General features: G+C 32.7%; 1 protein-coding gene across 27 annotated transcripts in view; it reads right to left on the minus strand.

The window, feature by feature from the left end:
- LOC108004228 (uncharacterized) overlaps positions 1-24,651 on the minus strand; it is a 262,800-nt gene that overhangs the window by 145,826 nt on the left and 92,323 nt on the right. For 22 of the 27 annotated variants that reach the window (XR_009832161.1, XM_062082826.1, XM_062082817.1 and 19 more), the window contains 2 exons: positions 7,415-7,495; positions 2,126-2,348 (listed from right to left, as the gene is read on the minus strand). Coding sequence is in view for 26 of the 27 variants with exons in the window: in XM_062082826.1 (XP_061938810.1) it covers positions 2,126-2,348; positions 7,415-7,495 (304 nt within the window). In the remaining variant the exon portion in view is untranslated. Of the gene's footprint in view, positions 1-2,125; positions 2,349-7,414; positions 7,496-8,756; positions 8,983-13,564; positions 13,892-14,362; positions 14,662-15,169; positions 17,374-24,651 lie in introns of those variants that run through there. The other 5 variants (XM_062082825.1, XM_062082837.1, XM_062082836.1 and 2 more) reach the window with 5 other exon arrangements.

A 24,651-nucleotide genomic window follows, 5' to 3' on the forward strand; every position in this document is an offset into this window, starting at 1 on the left:
TCACTGCTTTAAAAATCTAACTTCCCACAATGAAGTTCAGCATTGATCTTTGTTAAATATTGACGCGTCGATTTACGCAATAATAAGGTATTAGACCCGAATCCTCTCCGCTATTTCGAACGATCAAATTCCAATCCTTCGCCATAAATTGCAACTTATACCGCTTTCAATATTAACGCGACTAACGATTATTTCACGGTGTTCAAGAGCTCAACCGATCAACTCGAAACGCATGAGAGAAGACTGGCGGGTACCACGGAACGAATTCGCGAATACAGTTTTATTTTCGGGCCAGGGTTGGTCCTAAACGGCGTGAAACGAACGAGCGGGCACGGACAAAGGGTTAAGTCGTTAGAATTACCGGCGACGAAAACGCGACACGCCGCGAAACGTCGTTAATTTGGGAATAATCGTCGCGTATCGACGCGAGCAGCGGCCTGTCGCTCGCTCCAATTTAATATGGAAATCCCTCTACACCCTCTATCGAGAAAATCAATTACGTCTAATGAATACAACATGAAGGGTTAAAGGGTTCGACAGGAATCTGCGCCAACTTTTCCGAGAGACGCTCGAGAAAATAAGGGGCGAAAATTTCGAATCCGCGATTCCGAGATCATTCGATTAAACGTGACTACTTTGCCAATGAAGTAGACAATTGGAGAGACTAATGCTCGATTAAATGGAATTTCGATGCGATTTTTAAGGGTTTAAATCGCGCGGAAAATCGTCCATTTTCAATCGAAAATTTTCTCTACGAATTTTCCTGCTTCTAACAAACCGTCCCTTAAAGCGATCAAATCTTAAAATTACGCAAAAAGATTTACGACGCGAGTATTCTCATGGATTCCAAAAATAAAAACGCCAAACAGTTTTTCAATATTTGCGTTCAATAGCATGTGCAACCGTTTTGAGTTCGTTTTTACGATTGTTTTTTCTTTTTTTTTTTGTACCATCGAAAGTCAATATCCGACACGCGAAACTCTTTTCGACTTTGGGCGCGAATTGTTGAAAATCGTAAACGAGAAAAAAATATATATATGTGAAAGGACAGTTTATATTTCTACATGAAAATTTTTCATCAAAAGTGTAGGAATCAAAGGGTAGAAAAGAAAAATCGGAAATTTAACGAACATGCCTCGTTCCAACGTGAACAACGCGTAATATTTACAATTATCGCGTGTTGTCATTTAGAAAAATAAATAAGGATGGAAAATATTTAAATTGAACGGTTAACGAGCTACGAGTTATTTCGTTATACGTTGCGTCTAATGAATACAACATGAAGGGTTTAAGGGAGTCGGGACAAAAATCAGCGTGCATTTCAACCCCGTGAAAAACGCGGTTAACCGGATTCACGGTCGAGTGGGTCGAAGAAATACGATTTGTCAAACGGCGTTCCATTGAAGAAACGTCGACACGACGCGTCAATTAAAGATTACAACTAGAGTTCAACCCTTTCGTCGCGCGGCATCGCGTAATGGACTTCAAAAGTTAAACGAATCATTGGAATTACCGAAGGTAATATCGTTATCGCGTTATATTTGCCACGTATTTGCATATTTTAACTAGATAAAAACTTTGTGAGAATAATTTATTCGATAACAACTAATCTAATTACTTTCACGATATCTAAATATATAATTCCTCTCTCTTAGTATAAATTAAATTCAATAAATAATTCTTCTTGTATCTAATAACTAATTCTAAATATACAAAAATTACTGAAATCTTAGAACTGCTGTGAAAAAAATCAAGTACGATAATCTAAAGTACCTCCAAAGAAACGTTTCATCTTTCTCAAAACTCTTAAAATATTCGTTCTCGAATAACCGAAGCGACAAAAGTCCCTCAAACAATCCTCCATTTATTTCGAGCGGAGGATTTAACACGTTACACGCGCGGAACCGAACCCGAACTCGACCGGTTTCTATTTATCCAACCGAGATTCTCTCGTCTTTCTTTCGTTTGCCCAAAAAAAGGGTTAAATACAGTGGTGGTTTTACCAACTACGAACCCGCTCTCCCTGTAATTCACTCGAGCACAAGCCGAGCCGTGTAAATACTCGGTCTAAGCAAACAGGTGAGCGACCGATGGAAAAAGAAAAAAATGAGAGGAATCGACTTACCTTCGCAGGGTCAGACTTCTCGGGCTCGTCGTTGAAGGTCTGCGAGCCACGGGACATGGTGTTCCTACGGGGTGTCGTGGTGCCATCCTGCGAGGGGCGGACGAACTCGATTCTGCCACCCTCGACGACGATGTTAGGGGCGGGTGGAAAATTCTCTGCGTTACCGAGCGGGTCGCAGTAGCCCAAGAGCCCGGCTTTCTCCCCGTACAAGGGGTGGATTTGTCTGGAACAGTCGGTAAGGGTGCGTTATCGTTACGAGGGTTGCAATTACAGATGGAGTCTCGAGTCTCTGAGAATCTCTCATCGAGGGATTCTCAGAATTTTCTATTACGGGAGGGTTTTTGGCGGGTTTAGATTTTTATAAATTCGATTACGAAAATCTCCAATTTATTGCAATTGAAAATACGAAAGAATTTATATACACGATGCTTTTTGTAATTCATGGAATAATTTCGAGTTTGAACAAATGGCTTTTGAAAGATTGAAGGGATTGAAATCGTTTTAACGCGATGAATTATCGAGTGACCGAGCAAGCAATTCGAACGAGATATTGTAAATTTTGCACGGGAAGGGGGGGTGTAATAATTTCGTGGCGATCTCGAATTCATTACGCGCCGCTTCAACGAGGTGAAAAGCAACGGTTCAATCGGGACGTTTATCGATGAAACGTGAAGTAATGAAATTAAAAAGTGACTCGGGTTTAATCGGTTCGTCAACGATGAATTCTTTTCCCGATCAAATTTTCACCATTTAATATCTCCCCTGGCCCATCCTCGTGGAAAACTACAAACGAATCGTGAAAAGGCAAAAGAATATTCGAACATTTGAAATTTAATTCAGAAAATTTAAGGAAATTAATTTATGCGCAAATTGAAACTTATTGAAATGAAAATGTACGAATCATTCGCTTTGGAATCTCTATTAGAAATTGAAGAATATTTAAAACGATTCGATACATATTCTGTTCAATAAGTTAAAACGTGTATAGAAAAAAATAAAAAAACCTATTTAAAAAAGCTAAGTATTAATATATTAAATAATAATAATAATCCAAGCATTAAATAAATACTATTTTACTTTACAAATTGTACGTGGTAAATCAGTTTCACTAAATAAAAAAATCGTTATATCCTAAAAATCTCCTATTTCGTTCGACTACCCTACTACATTTACTAAAAAAAAAAAAGAAGGAAAAAAATCCAACGATATCCGAAACTTCGTGTACAGACACGTTTAAATTAATTAATAAAAACGACGTTAAAAATATGGTGGCCATAGAACTTCCATTGCACATCGCTGGAAGGGTTTCTTGATGCGGTCGCGACGGATTAAAACCACCGGTGCCGGCCGATGAGGTAAAAACGAAAGGGAGGAAAATTACATTATACCGCTAGTTGAATTTTCACGGCAGACGCTCCCGGCACGCCATCATCAAGACCAAAAAAGAAAGAGAGAGAAAGAGAGAGAAAGAGGGAGGGAGGGAGCTATGCGTGCGCGATTCCAACTTTTTCCAACCCTTTTGTAACGCGAGACCAACCGTGCAAAAATGTTTCGCGATGTCACCTCGCACGCGATATACGCGATATTACATTTGCTGAATTAACGTAATATCTTTCTTGTGAACAAATGTGTTTCGTTAACAACGCGTTTCGTAATATTTTTTAACCGGTTTCTGTGCTCGCGTGTCAATAAACTCGTTTAATCCCGCCGTTTGTCTCGTAGAAGTAAGAGTGTTATGTGTTAACATTGCGAATCACAGAGATGATTGATCGGAGAAATAATAGTCGTTTGATTTGAGAAAATTTTTCTAGGGGATACGTACGATTTTTGAAGAAGAAAAATAATAATCGATATGAAAATCAGAATGAATTTAATGGAAATAAAATTGCGAGAATGGCGGTATTTTAATATCAAATGGTATAAAAGATTTTTCTTATTTACAAGGAGTGGAACGTGTTTAAAAAGTTTGATCAAAATATTGGGAAACTACGAAAATTAAATTTATCAGATCGTATTGTTTCGTAACGGGTTAATTTTTAATTAAGATATCAAAGTTAATTCATATTTTTAATCAGGTAAAGTGTGTGCCACTTCGTGTACTTCATGTATCGAGGTCAAGCTGGCTCTGCCCTACGAGTTACGTAACTGATACTTCACAGTATTGACGTTGGACAAAAGTTTGAAGTTGTGAATATTTAACGAATCATCAAATAAAGTGTGTATTTTTATTGTTTTTGTTCAAACTCGAGTCCATTCTATGCACTTTTCTCTTTTTTTCTTCGATACAAATAACTATCTATTACGTAATATACCAATTATCCAGATTATTTTACGATGTATATAAAAATAATTACAATAAATTCATATTTCTCTTCGAATAACGTCAGACTTTTAAATTCTAATTCCTAAGAATTAAAATTGAACTACGAAACATTCTGATATCATTTAACGCATTATACGAGCCTTTTATACGGGGATTTCAATGCAAAAAGAGATTGTTAAGCAACCGGAAAAGTGGCCGACTTAACCGAACAACTTAAACGCTGACAAAGCCATTTCGTTGATTATTCGTTCAAACCAGATACGAACGATTATACGAAGAGTGCATTTACGTATCAACGACAGTAATCTCGCGAGGGTTCAGCTTTGATGGAATTACAAAGTGTTCCATTAATGGAGCATCGATTTTTACGTGCTTATCGATTTGCTTTTGTATAGAAACTTATGAGTTTGATCGAGGCGTTCTATCATCTCGATAATAATAATAATTGACAAGTTGCTATCCTAATGTCAAAGCATTGATTGTAAGTTAAAATATAATCGATTGCCCGTTATATTTTTCAAGAAAAATAAATTGAATTTATCGAATTTCATGTTTTTTAAATAATTTTTTAATGGAATTTCGATAATCGAATTAATAATTATGCAATTTTAAAAAAGAAAGATTGTGATGCAATGTAATACGATTAAATTGTAATTTAGTGGAGGAAAGAGCACGAAATTCGATTTATTCTTCGACAATTGCGACTCATATTTTAGAGAGAGAAAACCAATTCACTATGCAGGTCCAAATTATTTCGATAAAAGAAAAAATAAATAAAAGTGATATACAAATGGAATATTGCGCTTTTCGAGAAATATAAAAAGAATAACATTTTATCATTTATTCTCAATCATCGTAAAAGTCTCGATGAAAATCGAATTACTATAAAAACTTACGTCGTAAAATGCAATATTGATTCTGAAATAGAACCACGAAAAGAGAAGAGCTATAAATTTTATATTACATTTACCGCTCGATGCAAGAATTTTTTTTTATAATTTACCATCTGTATGTATCAAAATTTTACTTAAATATTCTTTGAAGATCAAAGAATATTTTTTCATATTTTCATTTTTTAAATTTCGATTTTAAAAATTGGATTTCAATTGAAGTTTCATTAACATAGTGCCGATTAATAATTTTGTTAATTATTAATAAAAAATATATTAAACGAATGAAATTTCATTTTGTTCTAATAATCCAAAAGATAATGAAAATTGTCTAAATTTTTCTGAACTATATGACATTCGACGGAACTATTTTACAATTGACCTACTTCCATAAGAATTAACGAATCCAAATAGCACGATAAAATATGCGAACAATGTAACCGCATGAAACGATCTCATAAAAATTTCGAAGAGAATTTCAAAAGTTCTACTTGTGCGCGTATAAATCCCATATAAATTATATAATTTCCCTATAAATTCGTATATATAAAATCTTCTTATATTAATCGATCAAAATATAATGCAAAAAATATCTATCTAATATCTAATTTTCTATAAAAGAAAATACTCATCTAATGTAAAAAAAAATTTATTAATTTTTCTAAATAATTCAATTTCTCAAATAAATTCCTAAATTTTTTAATAATAAATAATTTCATTCCGATAAAAAAATTCTACTAATGTAATTAATAAATAAACTGCAATTACATCAATATCCTCGAAACAAATTCCGATTTATTCTTTCCCCCTTTTTTTTAGAAATAATCCACAAGATATTGAAAAAATCAAAAAAATATTTTAATTGGACGATGAAACGAGTTGCTCACTAATTATAAGAGTATCCTCTTTACAATCTCGTCTTTTTCATATTTTCATCGTGGAATTTTCCTTTTCTTTCTTTTTTATTCTCCTTTCTCCCCCGCCGCCTCTCTAGCCCATGCTCATTGACAAAGTGAAACGCGCACCAGCGAGAAAAAAAAAGAAGAAAACGAAAAGGGCGAGAAAACAAAGGAAAGCTATACGGATACTCGATACTAAGTGGTTTAGATGGGGTTGAATCTCTTTCTTTCTCTCTTTCACTCTCATCAGGTGGCGAACAAGTGTTCACTCTGGGGGTTCGAATCTGTCGTAGAGCCAGAAGGGCTTGAAATATCACGTGTCGATGAGAAAATAAAATAGCATAGTTTCAATGTGTGCAACGAATGGTTTATTGTGTTGCCAGGCTTATTGAACACGTCAAGCCTTTGTCAAGGGGTGAATCTCCCGATGGATACGGGGATGAAACGAGCAAATTAAAAATAGAATTTCCTGAGCATATCCCGGAAACTACGGTTTATTAACAATTCGAATACGTGGATAAAATTAAAAAATCAAAAAGAACTACCAGGTTTTTGATTAATTGAATTAATACGATATGAAATTTCCTAGTTTGATATAATAAAAATATTTCATTGAATTTTGTATATTCAGTGGAATAATAATACTATTATATGGTATAGTTATAATGAATTAATGTGAAAAATTATATAATTAATATCTAAATCGTGCTCCTTAAAAATTATCATGCGCAATTAGACATAAAATATTTAATTACATAATACAAGACAAATCACTTAAGATGATCATTTAATAATAATTAAAAATTGTAATAATAAAAAAAAAAGAAAAAAAAATCAAATATCTTAATGCTAAAAATACTTTAAAAAAGTAAAATTTATGATAAAAAATATTTCAATCGATTCATTAAAAAAAGAATACTTTTAATGATTATGTTACTTATGTGATCTATCTTGCATATCCTGGAATATCATCTCGATTTATACGCATTATCCTTATAATATAGGTCGAAGCCCTTAAAGAAGATGAACAGCCTCGACCGTGAGAAACAAAGTCTCCTTCGACTATACCCGGCCGAGTTTTCCAATTAACCCGTGTTTATTACTCGAGAAATCGGGGTCGAGGTTTTTCATTCGTTCTCAAAGGGCCAGAAAAGGCTACAACCGCAAAGTAGCTTACCTGGGTGATGGTATGGGGCGAGGCTTATCAAGAGCCAGATCCGAGCTCAGAGGTGAATCAGGACCGCGGACGCTGGAAGCCCTAGACAAAAACAATTATCGTTAGTTCGATTGGAATAAGATATAAAATGTGATATATATCATAAGTTTGGTATTATAATCATCAATAATCATTAAATACTATATATGTTCCACAAGATATTTAAAACTAACTATTATATCTATATATATCGACATATAAAGCATACATAAAAAATTTTAAAATACTTTAACATAAAAAAAATCAACTCAATTAGACAATCACACATTTACAACATATTGATTGATTTATGAAAAATAATCCTTCACTGTGAAATTTGCTATTCTAACTTACCTAATGTTACTACATCTATAAACAATACATAAAATTTATGAATAATGTTATGAATAATTGTCTTATTATTGAATTCTATTTCATCGAATAAAAAATATACAAATATATAATGCTTAATAAAATGCTAATAGAATTATAAATGTAAAAAATGTGAATTCTAACCTTTATTATCAACTGCAAATACTAACGTCATATCTTTTCACTGTTTTCAGATATTTTATGATAATTACTTCATTACAAACACCGCGAGATCAAAAAATTAATATGCAATATATTCTTAATAAACTACTTAACTTATTTACGCAAAAAAAGCACAAATTTATCACGATTGACATTTCACTATAATTTCCACCATATTGAAACTACTTTATACGCATTAGATCGACGCATGCGTATAACCGCGAAATTAGGCGCCAAAATTATGCATTACGCAAGCGCACTATAATTTTTGCATGTGCGCAAGCGTCCTAAAATTCCATGTTCATCTATATATTCCTACATTTCGATTTATAGATCGATATCACAAAAAATAACTATTTATAATTGAAAAATTATTTATTGGAAAATATTAAAACAAGAAATCTCGATTTCTAAAAATTAATAATATCATAAAACAATTGCGTATAAAAAAATGATTAATCGATTTATACAAGTACGATATACATTAACTGAATCTATTTTTTCGAGACGAGTGTTAAACGAAATTTTGAAACTAATATAATTTCTAACTCTTACTGGTAATTACACGATAAAATAACGATTGAAAATATAATATATCCTACAGATATATTAGTCAACATACGAATGAAAGACGCCTGCCTAATGTATAATGTTTTCTAATGCTATATGAGATCTTCCTTAATACACTATACAATAATTTTCTTATTAACAATTTTCACGCAATCGAATAATTATTATAAGATACGTAAAATAGTATAAATCGATTAAATGTGGAAAATGCAACACTAACCTCTAATGTCTGTTCCCACCACATGGGAAATTTTCTCGTTATTTTCACGTATTACGCAATAACTGTATCGTTATCGAACTTCGCGAGATCAAAGAATCCGTACACAGTTTCTAATTAATATACTAGTTAACTTATGTACCCGAAAAAACTACAATCTTTTCACGACAATCATTTCACTGTCTTTTCCGCCATATTGAAACCACTTTATACGCATTAGATCGACGCATGCGTATAATCGCGAAATTAGGCGCCAAAATTATGCATTACGCAAGCGCACTATAATTTTTGCATGTGCGCAAGCGTCCTAAAATTCCATGTTCATCTATATATTCCTACATTTCGATTTATAGATCGATATCACAAAAAATAACTATTTATAATTGAAAAATTATTTATTGGAAAATATTAAAACAAGAAATCTCGATTTCTAAAAATTAATAATATCATAAAACAATTGCGTATAAAAAAATGATTAATCGGTTTATACAAGTACGATATACATTAACTGAATCTATTTTTTCGAGACGAGTGTTAAACGAAATTTTGAAACTAATATAATTTCTAACTCTTACTGGTAATTACACGATAAAATAACGATTGAAAATACAATATATCCTATAGATATATTAGTCAACATATGAGTGAAAGACGCCTGCCTAATGTACAATGTTTTCTAATGCTATATGAGATCTTCCTTAATACACTATACAATAATTTTCTTATTAACAATTTTCACGCAATCGAATAATTATTATAAGATACGTAAAATAGTATAAATCGATTAAATGTGGAAAATGCAACACTAACCTCTAATGTCTGTTCCCACCACATGGGAAATTTTCTCGTTATTTTCACGTATTACGCAATAACTGTATCGTTATCGAACTTCGCGAGATCAAAGAATCCGTACACAGTTTCTAATTAATATACTAGTTAACTTATGTACCCGAAAAAACTACAATCTTTTCACGACAATCATTTCACTGTCTTTTCCGCCATATTGAAACCACTTTATACGCATTAGATCGACGCATGCGTATAATCGCGAAATTAGGCGCCAAAATTATGCATTACGCAAGCGCACTATAATTTTTGCATGTGCGCAAGCGTCCTAAAATTCCATGTTCATCTATATATTCCTACATTTCGATTTATAGATCGATATCACAAAAATAACTATTCATAATTGAAAAATTATTTATTGGAAAATATTAAAACAAGAAATCTCGATTTCTAAAAATTAATAATATCATAAAACAATTGCGTATAAAAAAATGATTAATCGGTTTATACAAGTACGATATACATTAACTGAATCTATTTTTTCGAGACGAGTGTTAAACGAAATTTTGAAACTAATATAATTTCTAACTCTTACTGGTAATTACACAATAAAATAACGATTGAAAATACAATATATCCTATAGATATATTAGTCAACATATGAGTGAAAGACGCCTGCCTAATGTACAATGTTTTCTAATGCTATATGAGATCTTCCTTAATACACTATACAATAATTTTCTTATTAACAATTTTCACGCAATCGAATAATTATTATAAGATACGTAAAATAGTATAAATCGATTAAATGTGGAAAATGCAACACTAACCTCTAATGTCTGTTCCCACCACATGGGAAATTTTCTCGTTATTTTCACGTATTACGCAATAACTGTATCGTTATCGAACTTCGCGAGATCAAAGAATCCGTACACAGTTTCTAATTAATATACTAGTTAACTTATGTAAAAACTACAATCTTTTCACGACAATCATTTCACTGTCTTTTCCGCCATATTGAAACCACTTTATATGCATTAGATTGACGCATGCGTATAATCGCGAAATTAGGCACCAAAATTATGCATTACGCAAGCGCACTATAATTTTTGCATGTGCGCAAGCGTCCTAAAATTCCATGTTCATCTATATATTCCTACATTTCGATTTATAGATCGATATCACAAAAAATAACTATTCATAATTGAAAAATTATTTATTGGAAAATATTAAAACAAGAAATCTCGATTTCTAAAAATTAATAATATCATAAAACAATTGCGTATAAAAAAATGATTAATCGGTTTATACAAGTACGATATATGTCAACCGAATCTATATTCGAGACGAGTGCTAAACGAAATTTTGAAACTAATATAATTTCTAACTCTTACTAATAATTACATGATAAAATAACGATTGAAAATATAATATATCCTACAGATATATTAGTCGATATACGAATGAAAGACGCCTGCCTAATGTACAATGTTTTCTAATGCTATATGAGATCTTCCTTAATCTTACAATAATTTTCTTATTAACAATTTTCACGCAATCGAATAATTATTATAGGATACGTAAAATAGTATAAATCGATTTATAAATATAGAAAATGCAACACTAACCTCTAATGTCTGTTCCCACCACATAGGAAATTTTCTCGTTATTTTCACGTATTACGCAATAACTGTATCGTTATCGAACTTCGCGAGATCAAAGAATCCGTACACAGTTTCTAATTAATATACTAGTTAACTTATGTATCCGAAAAAGCTACAATCTTTTCACGACAATCACTTCACTGTCTTTTCCGCCATATTGAAACTACTTTATACGTATTAGATCGACGCATGCGTATAATCGCGAAATTAGGCGCCAAAATTATGCATTACGCAAGCGCACTATAATTTTTGCATGTGCGCAAGCGTCCTAAAATTCCATGTTCATCTATATATTCCTACATTTCGATTTATAGATCGATATGACAAAAAAAAACTATTTATAATTGAAAAATTATTTATTGGAAAATATTAAAACAAGAAATCTCGATTTCTAAAAATTAATAATATCATAAAACAATTGCGTATAAAAAAATGATTAATCGGTTTATACAAGTACGATATACATTAACTGAATCTATTTTTTCGAGACGAGTGTTAAACGAAATTTTGAAACTAATATAATTTCTAACTCTTACTGGTAATTACACAATAAAATAACGATTGAAAATACAATATATCCTATAGATATATTAATCAACATACGAATGAAAGACGCCTGCCTAATGTACAAAGTCTTTGAACGAGAACTTCGTTAATTTTACGAACATTTTCTCATTACCGAAATTTCACGTGATCGAATAATTGTTATACAATGCCTAACATGGTATAAATCGATTTATAAATATAGAAAATGCAACACTAACCTCTAATGTCTGTTCCCACCACATGGGAAATTTTCTCGTTATTTTCACGTATTACGCAATAACTGTATCGTTATCGAACTTCGCGAGATCAAAGAATCTGTACACAGTTTCTAATTAATATACTAGTTAACTTATGTAAAAACTACAATCTTTTCACGACAATCATTTCACTGTCTTTTCCGCCATATTGAAACCACTTTATACGCATTAGATCGACGCATGCGTATAATCGCGAAATTAGGCGCCAAAATTATGCATTACGCAAGCGCACTATAATTTTTGCATGTGCGCAAGCGTCCTAAAATTCCATGTTCATCTATATATTCCTACATTTCGATTTATAGATCGATATCACAAAAAATAACTTATAATTGAAAAATTATTTATTGGAAAATATTAAAACAAGAAATCTCGATTTCTAAAAATTAATAATATCATAAAACAATTGCGTATAAAAAAATGATTAATCGGTTTATACAAGTACGATATATGTCAACCGAATCTATATTCGAGACGAGTGCTAAACGAAATTTTGAAACTAATATAATTTCTAACTCTTACTAATAATTACATGATAAAATAACGATTGAAAATATAATATATCCTACAGATATATTAGTCAACATACGAATGAAAGACGCCTGCCTAATGTACAATGTTTTCTAATGCTATATGAGATCTTCCTTAATACACTATACAATAATTTTCTTATTAACAATTTTCACGCAATCGAATAATTATTATAAGATACGTAAAATAGTATAAATCGATTTATAAATGTGGAAAATGCAACACTAACCTCTAATGTCTGTTCCCACCACATGGGAAATTTTCTCGTTATTTTCACGTATTACGCAATAACTGTATCGTTATCGAACTTCGCGAGATCAAAGAATCCGTACACAGTTTCTAATTAATATACTAGTTAACTTATGTACCCGAAAAAACTACAATCTTTTCACGACAATCATTTCACTGTCTTTTCCGCCATATTGAAACTACTTTATACGTATTAGATCGACGCATGCGTATAATCGCGAAATTAGGCGCCAAAATTATGCATTACGCAAGCGCACTATAATTTTTGCATGTGCGCAAGCGTCCTAAAATTCCATGTTCATCTATATATTCCTACATTTCGATTTATAGATCGATATGACAAAAAAAAACTATTTATAATTGAAAAATTATTTATTGGAAAATATTAAAACAAGAAATCTCGATTTCTAAAAATTAATAATATCATAAAACAATTGCGTATAAAAAAATGATTAATCGGTTTATACAAGTACGATATATGTCAACCGAATCTATATTCGAGACGAGTGCTAAACGAAATTTTGAAACTAATATAATTTCTAACTCTTACTGGTAATTACATGATAAAATAACGATTGAAAATATAATATATCCTACAGATATATTAGTCAACATACGAATGAAAAACGCCTGCCTAATGTACAAAGTCTTTGAACGAGAACTTCGTTAATTTTACGAACATTTTCTCATTACCGAAATTTCACGTGATCGAATAATTGTTATACAATGCCTAACATGGTATAAATCGATTTATAAATATAGAAAATGCAAAACTAACCTTCAATGTATATTCCCACCACATGGGAAATTTTTTCGTTATTTTCACGTATTACGCAATAACTGTATCGTTATCAAACCTCGCGAGATCAAAGAATCCATACACAATATCTAATTAATATATTAGTTAACTTATGTACCCGAAAAAACTACAATCTTTTCACGACAATCATTTCACTGTCTTTTCCGCCATATTGAAACTACTTCATACGTATTAGATCGACGCATGCGTATAATCGCGAAATTAGACACCAAAATTATGCATTACGCAAGCGCACTATAATTTTTGCATGTGCGCAAGCGTCCTAAAATTCCATGTTCATCTATATATTCCTACATTTCGATTTATAGATCGATATCACAAAAAATAACTATTCATAATTGAAAAATTATTTATTGGGAAATATTAAAACAAGAAATCTCGATTTCTAAAAATTAATAATATCATAAAACAATTGCGTATAAAAAAATGATTAATCGGTTTATACAAGTACGATATATGTCAACCGAATCTATATTCGAGACGAGTGCTAAACGAAATTTTGAAACTAATATAATTTCTAACTCTTACTGGTAATTACACAATAAAATAACGATTGAAAATACAATATATCCTATAGATATATTAATCAACATACGAATGAAAGACGCCTGCCTAATGTATGTTTTCTAATGCTATATGAGATCTTCCTTAATCTTACAATAATTTTCTTATTAACAATTTTCACGCAATCGAATAATTATTATAAGATACGTAAAATAGTATAAATCGATTAAATGTGGAAAATGCAATACTAACCTCTAATGTCTGTTCCCACCACATGGAAATTTTCTCGTTATTTTCATGTATTACGCAATAACTGTATCGTTATCGAACTTCGCGAGATCAAAGAATCCGTACACAGTTTCTAATTAATATACTAGTTAACTTATGTATCCGAAAAAGCTACAATCTTTTCACGACAATCACTTCACTGTCTTTTCCGCCATATTGAAACCACTTTATACGCATTAGATCGACGCATGCGTATAATCGTGAAATTAGGCGCCAAAATTATGCATTACGCAAGCGCACTATAATTTTTGCATGTGCGCAAGCGTCCTAAAATTCCATGTTCATCTATATATTCCTACATTTCGATTTATAGATCGATATCACAAAAAATAACTATTCATAATTGAAAAATTATTTATTGGAAAATATTAAAACAAGAAATCTCGATTTCCAAAAATTAATAATATCATAAAACAATTGCGTATAAAAAAATGATTAATCGGTTTATATAAGTACGATATATGTCAACCGAATCTATATTCGAGACGAGTGCTAAACGAAATTTTGAAACTAATATAATTTCTAACTCTTACTAATAATTACACGATAAAATAACGATTGAAAATATAATATATCCTATAGATATATTAATTAACATACGCAAAACGCCTATCTAATGTACAATGTCTTCGAATGCTATATCTTTGTTACTCTTACGACAATTTTCTTATTATCGATTTTTACGCGATCAAATAATTATTATAAGATACCTAAAATAGTATAAATCGTATAAATAGTATAATTTATGAATATAGAAAATGCAACACTAACCTCCTATTGTCCATTTCCACCATGTGGAAAATTTTCTCGTTATTTTCATTTATTACGCAATAACTGTATCGTTATCGAACCTTGCGAGATTAAAGAATCCATACACAATATCTAATTAATATATTAGTTAACTTACGTACCCGAAAGTTTTTTATTATTACAATTTTTTCACGACTATTACTTCACTGTCTTTTCCGCCATATTGAAACTACTATTTTACACGTTAGATTGATGCATATTAGGAATTTATTATTGAAAAAATTATTTGTTATAAAATATTATTTATAAAAAAAGATACATCCAATTATGAATGTTATAAAATAAGTCTATGTAATATATTTAGAAATAATTTACAAAAATATATCATTTGAAGTTACATTTTCTTAAGATACGAATTTTTTGAATAGTTATAACTATTGTCATTATTGAATATCACACGATCGAAGAATTGTACATTTTGCAAAAAATTAATCAACTTAAAATTAGAAAATACAATTCTAAGCTACAATATCTATAAATACAAACAAGATTTTAGAATAATTTTAATTTTCGATTTTCAATTTTCATATATTTCCATATATTAAGAAATAACTATATATTAGCTAATTTCATGGGTCCAAATAATCGATACACGATTTTATTAATATATTAATCAATTTACGTACGCGAGAAAAATATAATTTTTCTATTATTTTCTTTTAGCTATCATTTCCGCCATATTGAAACTACGTTGTACGTATTAGATCGACGCATGCGTAGAACCATGAAATTGAGCGCCAAAATTATGCATTACGCAAGCGCACTATAATTTTTGCATTTGCGCAAGCGTATAAAATTTTATATTCACCTACACATACGCATTTTCGAAAAATTTATACATCGATATCATAAATATTGAATTATACTTATAATTAAAAATTACTTATTAGAAAATATTATAAAAAGAAATTTCGATTCCTATAATCAATATACCATAGAATAATCGTGTATAAAAAAATAATCGATTTATATAAATACCAAATATACCATTCGAATCTACATTCGAAAGAAATACCAAACGAAATTATATAATTTTATAATTAATATAATTTTTAACGTTACAGATAATTACACGATAAAATAACGATTTAGACATAATACATGGCAAAGATATTAATCAATTTACGAATGAAGGATGCCTAATTTATAATATCTATGAACGTCATACAAAATACAAGATTTTCGTTAATTTTACGACATTTTTTTCCTTATTGATTTTCACGCGATCGATAATTAATATACGATAGCTCACAAAGTAGAAATCGACTTTATGAATATGGAAAATGAAACACTAACCTACAATATCTTTTCACACTTTTTATATACGAAATTTCGTTTTCACGTATTACGCAATAAGTATATCATTATTGTATTTTGATATCAAATAATAAATTACACGATATGTTATTAGTATATTAATATATTAATTAACTTACATACTTGAAGTATAATTTTTTCACGATTGTCATTTCGCTGTCATTTCCACCACTTTGAAACTTTATACACAGATTGATGTATACTGGGCATTTATAATTGAAAAAATTATTTGTTAGAAAATATTATTTATAGAAAAAGATTTTGATTCTTATAATTATGAATATTATAGAATAATCCGATATAATATATTTAAGAAATTTACCTATAATACCTTAATTTATCTATAAAGATAAAATATATTATTTGAAACTACAATAAAAGAACATTATACGAAATTTTAAAATAATTATACTTGTTTTCATTATCGAATATTAGACGATCAAACAATTGTTATATATGTCTTGAAAAGTTTTAATCAACTTAAAATTAGAAAACATTATTCTAACCTAAAATATCTACGAATGTAAACAAGATTTTAGAATAATCTTATGATAATTTTATCATCATCGATCGAATAACACAAAATATAAATCGATTTGGAAATGTGGAAAATGTAATATTACTCTACAATGTCTATATCTTACACGAAATTTTCACATTACTTATATTACGCAATAATTATCGTTATCTAATTTCATAGGATCAAATAATGGATATATAATATTATTAATATTGGATATACATAATATACCTACGTATATTAATGTATATACTATATATATATATATAATATATAATTATGTATACGAAAGAAGCACAATACCTTATGTATACGAAAGAAACGACTCTAATTTGGCTACCATTTCCGCCATGTTGAAAGTTTCTACGCACTTTCTACGCATTAGATCGACGCATGCGCATAACTCCGAAATTGGGCGCCAAAAATTCTACATTCACGCAGGCGCATAAAAATTCTATTTTTACGCAAGTGCGTGCGTATTTCGAAAAATTTATCATCGATGTCGTAAATACTCGGCGTTTATAATTGGACAAAATTTTTATTTATTACAGATGATTGTAAAAAAAAATTTGATTCTTATAATTATAAATAGCATGGAACGAACTATATATAATTTGTAACGTACATTTGTGTAATTTTATGATATTTAAAATTTTCATAAGCTCGCAACTTATTAAATCGCTGCTTGTACTGCTATAATTACGCTATGAAAATAAATTCTCCTGGATCGATCGTAAATTACACGGTATACGGTTTAAATTATTGGAAAATGGGTATCTCCGGTAGACGGGTCAAACGATTATTCTCAGAATAAGCTTTGCAGGATATTCACCCTTCTGTGCCGTGTTACGTATCAACGTACACGTATTCGCATACAGTATAGCGGTTATTCAAATGCAACGAAGCATTTCCTGAGAATCATTCGTGAATTTTTTCTTCTTACAACACGCGCACATAATTTCTTGCAGTTGTGCAACATTCGAAAAGCATCTTCAACGCTTTTACGAATTGTATATCTTTTTAAATAATCAAACTACTCGCGTATCGAAGTTAAAATGTAAAATTCATTTTCGCGGGCCGCACCCTGACAGATCTATTTTCGTTGCTCTTGTCTCTTCGTCGGAGATATAAAGAAAAAAAAAAACAAAGTTCGAGTTGAATGGCGATTATGCAATAAGCGATTCAATACACGTTTCTCCTCGTATTACGGTATTTATATTTTCGTTCTCCATATGATGAGGGCCTGATATCACGAGCCTTTTCGTGAGAACATATCGTAACTCAACTTCTGGCGCCCGGCTGCGTGACATAAATTAATAAGTTCGACGGATAAACGCGACAACCTCGGGTATTTTACGCGCAATCGTAGAATGAATGTCTTTCGTTTCAAGCCGGTTGCACCCCGGATGCACAAAAGTAATCGCGTGATCGTATCGATAAATATGTTGTAGAAATTTCATGATCGTTTCAGTGATTTCAGATTTAACGTTAGGATTACGCAACGATATTACGCTTTATTCCAACCGTTGTCCAACCATGGAATTGATTCGTTCACACGCATGAACAAGTCTAAGTCGTTTCCATTCGTAAGTAGTAAGTTCGCGTGTCCTCTTCGTGTCGCATCGTCTATCGTGTCGTAATCGGCCATTTCGAATGGAAAAAAAGAAAAAAGATACTCGTTCGACATCAACACTCGGCATCCGCACAAAAACTTTCTAACGCTATGATTAATGTTCGATTTTAAACCGAGAAGTTTAACTCGATTGACTAATAGTCAAAGCCATAATTTCGCTATCTCATCCTTAAATTCCCCTGAAACTATAGATATCGATAATTACTTCCCTCCGTTGCGAGAGACCAATTACCTCTAAACTCTAAAAGCGGTGATTAATCATCGTTTCAACATTGGACAAACTCTCACTTTTCCTATAATCTCTCTAACGCTTGAAAATCCCGCCCTAGGTGTATCTACGAGATCGAATGCATCGCCGCATTGCATCCACTCGCTCGAAAATAGAATATTTCCCCGCCATTTTGTCGCCATCCCATGTACCTTTTACCAAAATTGCATTGTTACCAGAAGACCGATCTAAAAACCGCACAAAGCCCTTTGCCATTTTGGATCAATACTTTGCATCAAAATGCATCCATTCGCTCGCCGCGCAAGCCCACCTCTGTCCAACGGAAATGACACGAATCGTTGCGCAATTTCCGAATTACGGATCAAACAACTAATCAGCGATACCGTTAAGATATTATCCCATAATCCCAATCCCAAACGGATTATACTTAGCATATCCACGATGATTCCACTTTCCTTAACAAGATCCATCGGATGAATCCTATCGCAATAACGAATTCATTTCTCCATTTTCGAGCTCCTTGGATACTTGTTTCCATGATTAATGCATCCGACGAGAGTAAATATATTTCAACATAATGAAAGAGAAAGAGGACTATTCCAAGTGGATTTCTAGCCGTGGTAGAGACGTGCAATTACGAGCCACTGGCTAATTAATAATAATCATCCGTGGATCTCTCCCAGTGATAAAGCCTGTATATTATCGCTCGGTTCTCAACCGAGCCAGTCGTTTGTAATTACGTATCTGCCTTTGGAAGTGGCGATCCAGGCGCACGGTTAACACGTATTTATCTCAATTAAAATACCGGCTCGTTCTAAAAACGTCTACGATTGCTTGTACACAGTTACATCCATCATTAATCAATTAAGAAACGAGGGTCGCGCAGGATGGCCGTAATTAGATCCTCGAGTTTTCGTTCGATTGATTTTCGCGGATACAAAAGGGAACTTTTTCCTTTGAATGATGTATCGTTTGTTTCGTAATTATCCGCGATAACTCTCGTCTTCTCTCTTTCTCCCCCTCCCCCCCGTGCACACATTATTTCGTATGCAAAAATATGCGTAACGTGTATTTTATTAAATAGCTGGAATGACAAAGACCAATTAATTAACTTTAACACGGGTTAAAAAATTTTAAAATTGAAAATCCTATATCGTTATTATTCCAGGAATTTAATTATAATAAAAACTCTCTTCGAGTTTCTAAAATTTGAAAATTAATCTTTACATCATTCTTCTAATATAATATAACAAAAGTAATATAACATTTGACAATTTAATTCGAAATTCAATTTTCTATCGTGCTATTGCTTTTGATTTCAAATATTGGATCAATCGGTGGTCTAAAAAGGGAAAACAATAACGTTTCAATAAAGATTGGTAACAGCAATAAGCGAGGAAGGATCGACGTAAAAAAAAAAAAAAAGTATTTTTCTTATGCACACGCGGAAAATATTCCAAGAGCAACTTTCGTTCGCCTATAATTGGTTAAAAAAGGGGAATTGCATTCCGAAAGTTTCGTTCGATCGGACGCAACATCATTATTTCTCGGTTGCCACTCGTAACATCGAGATTCCTCCGTCGAGATTTTCATTTTCATTCCGGAGATATACACGGTGCGGTTGAAAAGAAAGGGGGAAAAACGGGCTCGATTCACAGCGACTCCGTAGACGTGGACATGAATTTTCGCGATACTCGTTTCAACGGCAACAGACTTCTAATTAATTTAACAATTTATCTCGAGCGTTTTCACCGTGGAATACACGGGTTCCATCGCTATGATATGACGGGGCAAACACGTGGTGAAATATCGTGTAATTGTTGCTGGGAATATACGAGTGAATTTCAAGAGTTAAAAGAGTTTTATCTCGGATGTAATGTACAACTGTTTTTATCGCCGTGCAAATAGAAAGGATTACTATCTTTTTCTCTGCCTTTGTGATTTTTCAAGCGCTCTTTACATTCGAACAAAAATCGTTCGAAGAGAAAAAAAAAAATAGTGCTAGAAATATCATCATTTTTAAGTAACAATTATTCCGATATTTCGTAAAATTATCCAATTATCGGATCGCAAAACGGTAAGGATATTTAAGCGCGAAGAAATAGGAATAGATGAGAGATAACAAGTATAACGCTGTTCGTTCAATGTTAATTGTCGATGAGTGATCCGTAATAAGCTGAAATACGATCTACGACGAATGTATTCGATAAATATACGTTTGAACGTTTTTTAAATATACATCTCTTAGTCATCGATCGACTGCATTCGTGCGTCGCGAATATATCGCCTCGAGGTATTTGCATTGCGAGAGGGCAGATGTTAGCTTCGCACGAGATACTCTCTGGCATCCGTTCGCAAAATAAATATAATAGCGAATCACCGTCGAACCAGTCAATAACTTTGATCGCGTATGCATCTATTTCCTCCAACTTTTTCTCCATTATCATTTCGATCCTTGAAACGAAAATGAAATCGACAGATATCGTGTACACATACGATGTGCAAAATTAAATATAAATAAATTTTTCACCGTGAATTTTTCCGTCCCGTAAAGTGAATGTAAAATTCTTGAATATAATATAAATAATAATCCTTCTCGAAGTCTCATTCCTCCAAAACAAATTCCCTTTTCTTTTTTCTCTTTTTAAAAATCAAAGTATCAGATCGGTTTCAATTTCTCTAATTCGACACTTGATCTTCTCAAAGGAAACGCTCTATGATCTCAATTAATTTCTGAGAAGCGTTAACGTTTAACGGCAAATATGGAACGATATGGCGACACGAGTTGATAACGTTTCGAAGTTCCTGTCGATTTTAATTAAAACGATTTCAGCGTGACATCTGATCGCGATGGTATATTGAAAGAGGTGGAAAGATAAGGTCTGATGAAAATGCTTCAGGCGGTCCGTCAGTCGTTTCTGTAAAAGGATGAACGAGTTCTCGCTTTTTTTCAGAGTTTCTTCTTCTCTCTCTTCTTCTTTTTCTCGCCAACTTCATCCGTCGAATCAATTCATCCTCGCAATCGTGCGGCAACAATCCGCGAACCACGAAACTTTCAATCGTGATTCTAAAGGTACAATCGTACCTTTACCCCCGAGGAAAAAAAAAGCGAGGAAGGCAATCGAACTTCGCTGCTTCTTTATCTTAACTTTCTTCTCCGATTTTATTTCCTCGAAATAAATTAAAACTATCCTTCTCCCACTTGTCAAGAATCTCATTTTAGAGATTACGATTTAATCCTTCTTGAGAATTAAGAAGGCTGAATATACTACGAAATACTTTGATCGACGTGATCAATTTGCAAAATAATCAAAGGGAAAATATTTTTCGCGTGAATGGCAATTCCTCTTGAAACGCGCAAGCCCTTTGTGTACGAATTTGTCGAACGTTTCGATATGGCAACGTTTTTATCGCGCGATCCATTCCGTTATTTGCCTTTCCCCCTCGCCAATTTTCCATCGAGGCGAAACCCCGACGTTGAATTCGCACAAAACGTGCATTAACAGCAGAGAGAATCCTCTTCTATCCAGCGTTTGCCTGTCGATTCGATAAGTTGGCTGCCGAGAGAAGAAAGTATCCTTCAAAGTTTGTCGACTCCACGCCTTTGAGCGAAGCCCTGAATCTTACGAGGAAGACCGAATCTTGAGAGAAATTGTGTTCGAAGAATTTGAAGAAAAGCGAAATGTCGGATCGTAGAGGATAGTAAGTTTGCAAATCCGTTTAAATATGTTGATTCTTTAACGTATAAACTGTATAGAGAATAACGTAGATTCGATATTTATTTATTTTCTCGTAAAATCTCAAGGAATTACGATCTATGTTACGTACGGAGAAATTATTTCTTTGATATAATTTATTCTAAAAGAAATCGATCAATTTTGATATTGTTTGGCGACACGAGTTTGCACAGTTACGAGTGGAGTGTATTCGTTAGGAAAACAGGGTTTGTTAAGTGAAGATGTTGTGGAAGAGAATTCCAACATCTGAGGGAACAAGTTTGCACGCAAGTTGACAAGAGAAGTAAACGGAAAGCGATCCCGCCCTCGCCAAGTACTGGATAAATTACATCGTTTCCGCGATTTCCTCGCGTGATGCGACTATGCAACTATCCAGGCATACGTAATTGCGCAAAACAATGTACAATTCTAGTTTCGTCGTTCGGTTCCGCGTGAATAAGTAACCGGTGGTGGTCGAAAATTATTTTGAATCTTTTCAAGATAGATCTCTGCCCAATCTCCTCAAAGTTTAAAACGCGTCCAAACATTTTTTAACGACGATGGAAATAAATTTCATAAATTACCTCGACACCGTTCCTCCACGTTTGCATCTAAATCTTTCAAAGTCGTAGCATAGTTTCTTAGATTCAGCAAGTTTCGAATAGTCTCCCAACTATGCTCTATCGACCTGGTGTCCATGGAGGTCAAGATTTTACGACTCGTCGTAACCCACAGCTGTTCCCATGGTTACTACACGCCACTAAAATTCGAATTTCATTACTGTGAAATTCCCTCGCAGGGACTCCTTCTATTTCCTAAATTACACCTACCATCTCGAAATTTGCATTACGCTCATTTTCGACTTCAAACATCCATCACAAATCTTCTCTCTTACCGAATTATAATCATGCAGAATTTTCGACATCAAATTTCGAGATCTCGTAGCTCGATAAGTTTCTCTTTTCCTCCACCAACGAAAATTCGAATTCGAATTGGAAAAAAGAATCCTCGAGCCGCTATATTTATAACACGACAGTCGAGTAACCCAGATTTCCTTCCACCTTTATTATTTATGACGCGACGATTTCACCAAGTTAAACTTTTGTCGGCCGACTGTCAACAATGATAATTCCAGACCGTCTCTCTCCGCCCCGGCAGAAGCTCGACGCAACTGCAAGTTGTGGTTGTTTTAGCTCGAGATATTGTGTTACCGCGCCAGGAGACGAGATCTGAAGCTGCTAATGCACCAGCATCTGACACCGCCTTCGTTCGAGAAATATGCGCCGAGGGTGTACCGTTACCGTCTCTCGCTGTCGCGGATTATGCAACGGAAAATGAACAGGAAAAGACGTTCTATCCCCTTATTCCCTTCTTAATTAAAATCGCCGTTGATTAAGAGGGGGATTTTCGACGGCCAAGTAAATTGTCTTTGAGTTCCAAACAGGGTAATTTCGTACAATTTTCCTTCCTTGTTTGAACATGGCTCGAGAATTTCATTTCGAGTCAATTTGATTAATTCTACTTGTTGCGTAATTTTTGGGGAAAAAAAGGAACCATTCGTTCGTGTAAGTTTAAAGGATGATGACGTAAATGAATCTCGAGATAAATATTAATTCGACGTATCGATGTTCCAATCAGGCAAAAATCATATTTAGAAGATGCAGAGTTTAAAATGTAGTCGAGGTTTAAACTCGCGATGAAAGTTTCAGAGAGCTGGGAAAGAATTTCAAAATTTAATGAATATTTTGGTTAATTTATTTAAGATTGAAGTTGATCGATAGTCTCTCATTGTCATAAATTTATCATTTGCACAACTCTTGGAAACGAATTAATTTCCATTTTATCGACGATTATTTTAAACCTTGTTACACGATGTGACTCGGCAATCGGCAATTTCTTTCTCCGACAGCGTGCCGTCATCTGGCACACATTTTTCCTTCCTGCCTCGTTCTTTTTATTTTTCCATGATCTCATCAAAGAGACTCCACTACCGGTTTAAGTTACAGCCAAGGAATCACGTTGGCTGGG

The sequence above is a fragment of the Apis cerana genome, linkage group LG12 (assembly GCF_029169275.1).
Source record: "Apis cerana isolate GH-2021 linkage group LG12, AcerK_1.0, whole genome shotgun sequence".
In the NCBI taxonomy this organism is placed as follows: Eukaryota; Metazoa; Arthropoda; class Insecta; order Hymenoptera; family Apidae; genus Apis; species Apis cerana.